The 11,694-nt window shown below is 42.3% G+C and overlaps 1 protein-coding gene across 1 annotated transcript; it reads left to right on the forward strand.

The window, feature by feature from the left end:
- The first annotated feature begins 573 nt into the window (after positions 1 to 573).
- Positions 574 to 11,093, forward strand: LOC139538564 (fibrous sheath CABYR-binding protein-like). Its single transcript, XM_071340737.1, has 7 exons — positions 574 to 710; positions 1,134 to 1,239; positions 1,820 to 1,925; positions 7,987 to 8,949; positions 10,377 to 10,440; positions 10,543 to 10,667; positions 10,754 to 11,093. Exons 2-7 carry the CDS (start codon positions 1,195 to 1,197, stop codon positions 10,783 to 10,785), a joined length of 1,335 nt encoding a protein of 444 aa, XP_071196838.1. The 5' UTR covers positions 574 to 710; positions 1,134 to 1,194; the 3' UTR covers positions 10,786 to 11,093.
- The last annotated feature ends 601 nt before the right edge of the window (positions 11,094 to 11,694 follow it).

Here is an 11,694-nt window from a genome sequence, read left to right on the forward strand (position 1 = left end):
ATTGGCGAGCTAAACTCATGCTCAGAAACACATAATCGGGTCTAACGGTCGAATCTAGTTTGTGCCTTTAGATTTCGATAAAATTAACCACGGAAGAAATGTTAACTTCTCTCATTTACTAATCAAATCCCGACCTGGCCTGCTTCACAAGCGTTTCCGGAAGTTTTGTGATGTTGCACCTCTGGGTTTAGAAACTCTGTGACAGATGTGAGAAAGAATTTGTCGCACCTCATTTACGTCATCAAAGAACAACATGTACACTCCTTTGAATTATGAACTAAGCTTTGTTGCTTTAAAATAACAAGGGAGAAACCTATTGCCTGAATACAGATTTACATAACTCATGTCAAGATGAGTTGAAAAACTGTTTCATGTGTTATGCAGCTGGACCTGAATACAGAAGTAGTATGAAAACAAAAGGAAGTGCGGAAAACAAACTTGAGAGTTTCCATCAACTGTGCATTATAAATGTTCATATTATGTTGAAGGTTATATAAAAACTGTTGCACACTGTTACACTGATAGAACAATGGGTTAGTTATAAGAAAATACTTGCTGTTATCTTTGCCACAAGCACTTTCATTGCACTGATGTGTCCCAGACTGGAGGAGGGGGCGTGTACTGTCACTGGTTGAGCTTCTGTTACGTAAGCCGCTTGATGCTGTGACCACCGGGCAGGAGCTTCAAGATTTGCCCTTCCAGACCTATTGGTAGATATCCTATTTTAATTCTAACTTCATAGCTAGGCTATAGAAATATAGTAAATATCCACCATTGGTCGAACCTTAGTTTGAGGATGCTTCCTGACTATAGAAGCCATTGAACTTTACTAAAGTTGGTAAAACTTTCACTCAACTTATGGCAACGGCATATTGACCCTGAGCTCACGTTCGTAAAGAAGAATTAAACTACAAACAGGCAATCGCATAAATGATCAATCATGTAATCGTTCTATATTGCAGACGTGTAATAAGTATTGTTGTGCACTGCTTCAATGCACACGTTTGATATTTGTTAATTGTTGTGTCGCAAAATGAACTAACTTCCCTAACAATGATCACATGCATTCTGTTATAAAGTGTTGATAAAAACAATTATGGAATGTATATATTTGTTTTGTTATTAAAACACAGAGGCAGACTGTGGGCCGAAGATCAAGCAGTGTTTCCATAGGAAGGATTTTAAAGCGCAAAGATGGCGGCTTCCTTGCTGAGGATAGGGCGACTTGGCTCTCTCAAGGTAATGAAATGTCATGCACATAACCACAGTATTATTTAAAGTTTTAACACACCATTGTTTTCGAAAAGACACCTATAATAACCTGCTCCTTTGTTTTTCCATTTGTGCTGAGAAAAACACGAGTTGTGCGCTTGATTGGATTTTAGAAACATGGAAAGCGCTAGCAAACGTTAGATAACTTACCTATCCAGCTAACGTTAGCTGTATACTTTTCATATCAAGTGCACACATGTGGTTAATTTAGAATGAGAAAATATTGAGTGAGTAAATAAGTTGTCAAAGTATATATAGCTATATCAGCTATTTATTTAAGATTGTGACCGCTCGCTAACTTTCTATACGTAAACGTTGGTGTTAGCTAGCTAGATGGCTGGGCGGTGGGGCCTACTCGCCATGGCACGAAGCTAGTATGAGTACACTTAGCTAGTCTTCTGCTATAGCTAACATCTCTGCACTTAAATGTAATAGCAACCAACTCAACATTGAACGTTAACAAACTGCAAATCTCAAGTTTTGTCTGACGATTATTAGTTTGTTGCAGTCATGTGAATTATCACTAATTCGTATGTACTTTGATCAGTGCGTGCAGGCGGAGAGCTGGAACTCTTTGAGGAGAGCTCCTGCAGCTGTTGCCCTATGCACGAATGCTGGTGGTCCCAAGAAGCCCAAGAAGAGCAGTTCAGAGAGTAAGTACAATTATTTGTAGAGTATGATACTTGAGCAGATTAGTGATGTGGAGTTCACGAACGATTGGTTCTTTTTGAACAATTATTTTGACGTACTCGAGAGTCATGATTAGTTGTGCATTTAAGCATTTCGTGACACTCGCAATAACATCTGCTAACCATGTGTATGTGACCAATAAGATTTGATGATTTGAGTGACTCGTTCATTTAAGTTGTTTGTTTGACCTGCTGACAGCAGGGTTGGTATATGCTCCTGCAGCGCTAGAGTCCAATCAAATTGTATTTGTTAAATGCTAAGTAAACAACAAGTGTAGACTAACAGCCGATGTGCTGGGGTATGAGGTTGAGGTAGATGCAGTGCCTAGGGAAAGTTTTAAGACCCTTTGACTTTTTCCACATTTTGTTACTTTACAGCCTTATTCTAAAATGAGTCCACCTGTGGTAAATTAAATTGATTGGACATGATTTGGAAAGGCATGTAAGAGCAAAAACCAGGCCATGAGGTCGAAGGAATTGTACATAGAGCTCCGAGAAAGGATTGTGTCGAGGCACAGATCTGGGGGAAGGGTACCAAAACATTTATGCAGCATTGAAGGCCCTCAAGGACACAGTGGCCTCCATCATTCTTAAATGGAAGAAGTTTGGAACCACCAAGACTCTTCCTAGAGCTGGCAGCCCGGCCAAATTGCGCAATCTGGGGAGAAGGGCCTTGGTCAGGGAGGTGACTAAGAACCCGATGGTCACTCTGACAGAGCTCTTGAATTCATCTGTGGAGATGGGAGAACCTTCCAGAAGGACAACCATCTCTGCAGCACTCCACCAATCGGGCCTTTATGGTAGAGTGGCCAGACGGAAGCCGCCACTCAGTAAAAGGCACATGACAGCCTACTTTGAGTTTGCCAAAAGGCACCTTAAGGACTCAGACGATGAGAAACAAGATTCTCTGGTCTGATGAAACCATGATTGAACTCTTTGGCCTGAATGCCAAGCGTCACATCTGGAGGAAACCTGGCACCATCCCTACGGTGAAGCATGGTGGTGGCAGCATCATGCTGTGGGGATTTTTTTCAGAATCAGGGATTGGAAGACTTCGAGGGGGGCCTCCCAAGTGGCACAGCGGTCTAAGGCACTGCATCGCAATGCTTGAGGCGTCACTACAGCCCCGGGTTCAATCCCAGGCTGTTTCACAGCTGGCCGTGACCGGGAGACCCATTGGCGCAGCGTCGTCCGGGTTTTCCTTGTCCCGTCGCGCTCTAGCGATTCATTGTGGCGGGCCGGACGCCTGCAAGCTATGTTCGGTCGCCAGCTGTACAGTGTTTCCTCCGACACATTGGGTACGGCTGGCTTCTGGGTTAAGCGAGCAGTGTGTCAACAAGCAGTGCAGCTTGGCAGGGTCGTGTTTCGGAGGACGCATTGCTCTCGACTAGAGGTCGACCGATTATGATTTTTCAACACCGATACCGTTTATTGGAGTACCAAAAAAAGCCTTTTTTTTTATTTGGAATAATGACAATTACAACAATACTGAATGAACACTTATTTAAACTTAATATAATAAATCAATTTAGCCTCAAATAAATAATGAAACCTGTTCAATTTGGTTTAAATAATGCAAAAACAAAGTGTTGGAGAAGAAAGTAAAAGTGCAATATATGCCATGTAAGAAAGCTAACGTTTAAGTTCCTTGCTCAGAACATGAGAACATATGAAAGCTGGTGGTTCCTTTTAACATGAGTCTTCAATATTCCCAGGTAAGAAGTTTTAGGTTGTAGTTATTATAGGACTATTTCTCTCTATACGATTTGTATTTCATATACCTTTGACTATTGGATGTTCTTATAGGCACTTTAGTATTGCCAGTGTAACAGTATAGCTTCTATCTCTCCTCGCCGCTACATGGGCTCGAACCAGGAACACATCGACAACAGCCACCCTCGAAGCAGCGTTACCCATGCAGAGCAAGGGGAGCAACTACTCCAAGTCTCAGAGCGAGTGACGTTTGAAACGCTATTAGCGCGCACCCCGCTAACTAGCTAGCCATTTCACATCGGTTACACGAGCCTAATCTCGGGAGTTGATAAGCTTGAATTCATAAACAGCAGAGCTGCTGGCAAAATGCACGAAAGTGCTGTTTGAATGAATGCTTACGAGCTTTCTGGTGCCCACCATCGCTCAGTCAGACTGCTCTATCAAATCATAGACTTAATTATAACATAATAAAACAGAAATACGAGCCTTAGGTCTTAATATGGTAGAATCCGGAAACTATCATCTCGAAAACAGAACATTTATTCTTTCAGTGAAATACGGAACCGTTACGTATTTTATCTAACGGGTGCCATCCATCAGTCTAAATATTCCTGTTACATTGCACAACCTTCAATGTTATGTCATAATTATGTAAAATTCTGTCAAATTAGTTCGCAATGAGCCAGGCGGCCCAAACTGTTGCATATACCCTGACTCTGCGTGCAATGAACGCAAGAGAAGTGACACAATTTCACCTGGTTAATATTGCCTGCTAACTGGGCTTTCTTTTAGCCAAATATGCAGGTTTAAAAATATATACTTCTGTGTATTGATTTTAAGAAAGGCATTGATGTTTATGGTTAGGTACACGTTGGAGCAACGACAGTCCTTTTTCGCGAATGCGCACTGCATCGATTATATGCAACGCAGGACATGCTAGATAAACTAGTAATATCATAAACCATGTGTAGTTATAACTAGTGATTATGATTGATTGATTGTTTTTTATAAGAAGGTTTTTAATGCTAGCTAGCAACTTACCTTGGCTTCTTACGGCATTCGTGTAACAGGCGGGCTCCTCGTGAGGCACGTGGTTAGAGCGTTAGACTGGTTAACCGTAAGGTTGCAAGATTGAATCCCTTAGCTGACAAGGTAAAAATCTGTCGTTCTGCCCCTGAACAAGGCAGTTAACCCACCGTTCCTAGGCCGTCATTGAAGATAAGAATGTGTTCTTAACTGACTTGCCTAGTTAAATAAAGGTGTGGGGGGAAAATCGGCAAAATTGGCGTCCATAATTACCGATTTCCGATTGTTATGAAAACTTGAAATCGGCCCTAATTAATCGGCTATTCCGATTAATCGGTTGACCTCTACTCTCGACCTTCGCCCCCCGAGTCCGTACGGGAGGTGCAGCAATGGGACAAGACTGTAACTATTAATTGGATATCACAAAATTGGGGCTAAAAGTTTTATTTTTACTATTTTGTACATTGTAGAATAATAGTGAAGACATCAACTCTGTAATAACACATGGAATGATGTAGTAACCAAAAAAGTGTTAAACAAATCAAAATATATTTTAGATTTTTTAAAGTAGCCACCCTTTGCCTTGACAGCTTAGCACACTCTTGGCATTCTCTCAACCAGCTTCGCCTGGAATGCTTTTCCAACAGTCTTGAAGGAGTTCCCACATATGCTGAGCACTTGTTGACTGCTTTTCCTTCACTCTGCGGTCCAACTCATCCCAAACCATCTCAATTGGGTTGAGGTCGGGTGATTGTGGAGGCCAGGTCATCTGATGCAGCACTCAATCACTCTCCTTCTCGGTCAAATAGCCCTTACACAGCCTGGAGGTGTGTTTTGCATCATTGTCCTGTTGAAAAATAAATGATTTTCCCACTGAGCGCAAACCAGATGGGATGGCCTATCGCTGCAGAATGCTTCATAACTATGAAATAACATATATGGAATCATGCAGTAACCAAGGAAGTGTTTTTCTTAATTTTTTGGGGGGGTTAAGTCTTTTGTACACCACCCCTACCTTGTCACAACACAACTGATTGGCTCAAATACATTAAGGAAAGAAATTCCACAAATTAACTTATAACAAGGCTGGTTGAGAGAATGCCAAGATTGTGCAAAGCTGTCATCAAGGCAAAGGCTGGCTACTAAACAAATCAAAATATATTTTATAATATTTTTGGGGGGTTACTACATGAGTCCATGTGTTATTTCATAGTTTTGATGTCTTTACTATTATTCTACCATGTAGAAAAATACATTACTAAGGTTGCTGCGTTCTAAGTTGGTGGTCATTTTATATATTGCATTGATGGTATCGCATTTCTATAACTAAATAGTTTGCTTGATTGCAAATATAAGACTACATAATGGCAGTTTATCGGACAGAGCTCTCTCTCTCGAGCTATCACCAGCTTTCTACTTCCTTAAGTACGGATAACGTGGTTGGCAGAGTTAGTACCATGGATAGTACATGGATTTTGATTGGTTTACGGTTAAGTTCTTGGCTGTGTTTGCCTGTCCAGCTAGCAAACAAAAAAGCAATTGTTTTGCAAGAATTGACATTACCAACAAATGGAAATATGTCCAGAATAAATAGACACGATATGCAAAAACCAGCTCCTCCCTCGACAGATCGATCATCTCGAAAGCTAAAGCACATAGCTTGCTTTGACCCACCGCCTAAACGTTGAAGTTTGACTTCATGCATCTCTGTTTTCACTCGTTTTGGATCTATTCCAAAAGGCCTGGCTGTTGCCTCGACAGAATTTTGCTTTGCGGATTTCATCACTGCTAGCTTGAGTTACGTGTTTTATTTTTGAATGCACATGACTGTGGCAATAATCAGAGGCTTTGTCCATGGTAATCTCATAAACAATTCATTTAGACCCTACGTTTATTTGAAATGGGTGTTTATTTGCTGAAATATGTCCCCATGCTCTGAGTTTAAAAAAAGAAGTTATGATATTTAGTTTTTAAGCACACTTTTACAAGTCTGTCACAAGTGACCGCTCCAATAAGCCCCCTATGGTGAGCAACATTTGAATGAGGGGCTTGTAGAATCATGACTCAAGTTTAGTTCATTGTTCGCCAGTAGGGTGTCCTGCGTGCTCTGGGCATTAACGGACTCGAATGAATGAAATGAGTCTAAATATTTGTTATTTTGACTGAACGAGACAAAGATCAGAGTCAGTAAAAAGAGCCCAACTTCCCATCACTAGAGCAGATGTCAATTCTTGAGCATAGTGAGTGCGCTCAAATTGTGTTCAAAGTATAATTAGGCAAATAGACTGACTAACTCCATAAACTGACCCTTTTAGCATCGTTTTGTTGGATATTTTTCGAAGGCATCAAATACTTGGCACACCATGACAAAGTGAGAGACTAGGCTGTGAACCATCCAGCGATTTCATTTAGCTGTAATAAAAGGGCCCAGTTTGGCATTAATCTGTTGCTCCAGGAAGAAGAGGATGAAGACACCCAGTGATGGCAAGACTGAATAAACACCCCAATCTGGCTGATTCAACACCTCACTTGTGACATGACCACCCCATTTGTCCCAGAAGATTTCTATTTGTAGTGAGACTTTTAAATATTAAGTATTGTGGAACATTTCCATAACTAATCAAGAACACTCCATAATCCTGCCTTTACTGAAGATTGACCAGCACTGTCATTATGAAGTTGCATAGAAGAAAGGTTTGCCACATAGAGAATATATTTTAAATAATAATTAATAGGCCTATAAATCTGTTATTTTTCAAATAATTGTATCCTTAAGTTGAATTGTCAACGAAAGTTAGTTTTATCTAGTGGCTAATTTTTGTTTAGTGGCACATAAGCACTTCAATTATGAAACTATACTTTGATTCACATTTTGGGTTTTTAATATGGCCCTCCCACAGGAGGCTGGTGAGAGGTGGACAGTTCATAATGATGTCTGGAATGGAGTGAATGGATTAGTATCAAACTGTGTTTTTATACCGTTAAGTGTGCTCATTCCAGCCATTACTATGAGCTGTCCTCCCCAATTAATGTGCCACCAGAAGTCCATTTTAATATTACAACAACACTTTTTGTACCCTTGCTTAAAATTTGGCACTTGTCTAGTCACCATATGTGTCTTGCAAAGGGACATTCTTGAATAGTCTGGGGGTAGCCATGTTGTGCTGGGTAAGTTTCGTCCACATTTTTATGGAAAAGTTGAGGCATGTTGGTGTCCAAGCCTTTTAGACTACATAGAGTATGAACAGAAGTAAATAAATCCTTTGTTTTCCCCCCTCCGTCCTAGAAAAGTCCCAGGGCAAAACATACTTCGATATAGAGAAGCTTGTCCCACACAGAACATATGTGGAATTTCCCAAGAAAGACGTGACACCAGCAGCTGCTGCCGCAGCAGAACTTGCTACCACCCCCAAACATTTTGAAGCAGTTGCCGTAGAGCCAGTTGTCGCCGCCGCTGAAGCTGTAGCAGCTCCCGCTGCAGTCGAAGCCACACCTGTCGTCGAAACCGTTGCTCCCTCAGGTGAAGCAGTTGCTGAAGCCGCTGCCCCTACTCCAGCCGCTGCCCCCATTGTTGAAGCCATTGCAGTTGAAGCCATTGCAGTTGAAGCCATTGCAGTTGAAGCCATTGCAGTTGAAGCCATTGCAGTTGAAGCTCCCGTTGTTGCTGCTGAAGCTGCCCCCGCTGTTGAAGCCATTGCAGTTGAAGCCGCTCCCGTTGTTGCTGCTGAAGCTGCCCCCGCTGTTGAAGCCATTGCAGTTGAAGCCATTGCAGCTGAAGCCGCACCCGTTGTTGCAGCTGAAGCCATGGCAGTTGAAGCCACCCCTGCCTTTGAAGCTGCTGCTCCTGCTTCAGCCGAAGCTGCCACACCCTCTGTTGAAACTGCCACTGAAGACTCACCTTCTGTCGAAGCCGTTGCACCAGCTGATGAAGCCCCAGTAGAGGTTGCCCCTGCAGAAGCTGCCCCTGTTGAAGCTGCGGCTGAAGCCCATGTTGAAGCCGTAGCAGAGGCTCCAGTAGAAGCTGACCCAGTTGAAGCTGCTGCAGAAGATGTGGCTGAAGCTGCAGCCGAAGCCCCTGTTGTAGCTGAGTTTGTGGCTGAAGCTGCTGCAGAGGTTTTAGCTGGAGCTGCCCCCGTTGACGCTGCCACTGAGGAGCTGGTAGACACCGCCCCTGTAGTGGCGGAGGCTGCAGGAGAGGAGCTGATTGCAGAGGCCCCGGCTGATGCAGTACCGATTGAGGCTTCTGAGGGTATACACCCCCCCCCCCCCCCTCCTCCCCCCGTCTAAACCCTTCTCTCCTCTCTGTGGATCCTACAGTCTACCAACAGTCATATTTGTATTCCCATTTGATGTTAATATATTATAACTGTAAGGATAACTTGTAAAGATACCCAAAATCACAAAAGCGCTTTTTGTTCTTGCATTGGGCAGCTTATTGGCCTACCTTTTTTTTAGTGGGCTTATTTACTCCATAATCTATTTTGCTATTTATCCCTTAACTACCACATTTCTACATTGCAGCCATGTAGACTCAAGCCACACAACCCCATTCTCCTCTGTGTATTTGTGGTCCTTCTGGGATTGTGTGCATTAACTTGTAACCATGCATGCATCAAGGTGGTCAAAGCAGCATCTGGATGCATCATCATTTTCTCATGGGTTCATCTGTGATGGCCTGCACTGATCTGCTTGGCTCAGTGTCTTTCTGCACTTTATTTTGCCATGTTTTTCCAGCACTCACTAATTCTGAACTGCCCTCATCTTTGTTTCTCAGCCTTTCCTTTCTATTTTCACTTGATCATTGTGATGTCATTTACCTGCCAATTAATTTATTAGCACAACTCCTCATATCCTCCTCCTCTATTTCCTTCACCAAATATTGTTACAAAGACTTGATTCTCAATGCCCCTAATTTTGTTTTTTTATCATTAAAACTACTGTTTGGTGTGTTTTTATGTTAAAGTTATTTGTACGGTTAATGCTAAAGTTACTGTGTACTGTCAAAAGTAATGTTATGGTTATACTAGCCAACCAGAGTTTTGGCCTGTCTGTTGCCTCTGGGCAGCTACTGACGGATTACATTGTGAAATGGGGTCTGATTTCCTACTTATCCCTTGTCGCACTTGTTTTACCCAGGAGGTGCATGATATCAGTTATCTGTAATTGATCCCCTCACTTCTGTATTTGTTTGGTGCTGTATGAGATTACTTTGGAAATGTCAAATTTCCATCCACTTTGTGGTCAATGCACTCGGTGAGTTTGAGTTTGCACCTTGGTTGCTGTGTGTGGAATTAAACATGAGTAGGGGAAGAGGTTGTCAATTATTACCTTATTTTTTAAATGTACATGAATTGGTTATGCAGGGATATAAATTGGACATCTCAATCTCAAATATAGATCCAGTGTCTGCCAAGTGATGCTATGAACTTGTGATGCCTAGCATGACACGGAACTTATTTAACCTGTTACCTGACCTTTCACACTCAATCCTTTCCTCTCTTACCCCTGTAGATGCCATACTGTCTACCACTCCCAGGTGCTGTTTTTGTGCATGAGGGTTTAGGTCACAGATGTGATTAGTTTTATTTTATCATGTGGTTTAAGCCAAAGGGGCATGGTCAGAGTTGGAATTTCTGTGAATGAATGGAAAATAATTGTATTTTCTTGGACTCTCAGCTCAACTGGACCCCATCCAGAAGCTATTCCTGCATTCGATCCGCGAGTATTCCTCAAAGAGCGCGTAAGTGACAGATGATTTTGTTTTGTGGCTAGCGCTTCAGTTTTGCTTACAATCACACCCTTTGTCATCAAGCTGACGTTTAGGCCTATTTTTCTCTCTCAGGGCTAGTGGTGGTTTGGTAGATGCAGGCCCTGCATATGAGAAGAACTTGGCAGAAGAGCTGACTAAACTCCAGAGGCTGTATGGCGGTGGTGACCTCACAGCTTTCCCAGAGTTCAAGTTCCCAGGTTAGTAGTTTTATAAAGGTCATGAACCTTTTTTTAAAATGCGTTACATAGAATTCTCATCTCACACCCTTTCTCTCCTTCTTCAGAGCCCAAGTTGGAGGAAGTTGCTCCCAAGTAAACATCACCAGTCAACTTTTCTGTTGTCTTTTCCTGTCAATCTGTTCTTTGAAGTGGACATCTAGTAATAAATTACGTAGGCTACTATAGCAAATCAAGGCTAAAATAATCATTAATTTTGTTTGTGGGGTATAGAGATGTTTCCGTATATCTAGAGATTCTCTTGCAAATTAGTCTGTATTAGACGCACGTGTTGGAGGACAAGCTGATTCTGCGCTTTGAGCTGTGAAATATGCTTTTGCATAGGATGAAGATCTAGAAATGTTTAAGTTGGATAAGGGGAAAAATAAACTGATCCATATTGTTTTACTTTTGTCTCCGTTGCATGTTTCATCCGAAAGTGGATCAATATGTTGTAAGTCATCATTGTACATCACATGCAATGCTTAAGTCAAGAGACTACCCATACACAATCAGTGGCCAGTTTATTAGTGACACCCATCTAGTACTGGGTCGGAACCCCCTTTACCCCCAGACGGACTGAATTATTTGGGGCATGGGAACGTTGCTCAATTGGGATCATGGGATCTAACGTGTGCCAGGAAAACTGTTCCCACACCACTGCCAACAGCTTGTACTGTTGACACCAGACAGGATGGGTAATGGACTCATGCTGCTTATGCCAAATCCTGACTCTGCCATCAGCATGACACAACAGGAACTGGGATATGTTGCACCAGGCAACGTTTTTACACTCCTAATTGTCCAGTGTTGGTGATAGCGTGCCGATTGGAGACGCTTCTTGTTTTTAGCTTGTTTAAGTGTAGAACCCGGTGTGGCAGTCTGCTGAAATAGCCCATCTGTGACAAGGACTGACGAGTTGTGCGTTCCGAGATGCTGTTCTGCACACCACTGTTGTACTGCGCTGTTATTTGCCTGTTTGTCCCGCCTGTTAGCTTGCATGATTCTT

The sequence above is a fragment of the Salvelinus alpinus genome, chromosome 14, assembly GCF_045679555.1.
Source record: "Salvelinus alpinus chromosome 14, SLU_Salpinus.1, whole genome shotgun sequence".
NCBI classification, from domain to species: domain Eukaryota; kingdom Metazoa; phylum Chordata; class Actinopteri; order Salmoniformes; family Salmonidae; genus Salvelinus; species Salvelinus alpinus.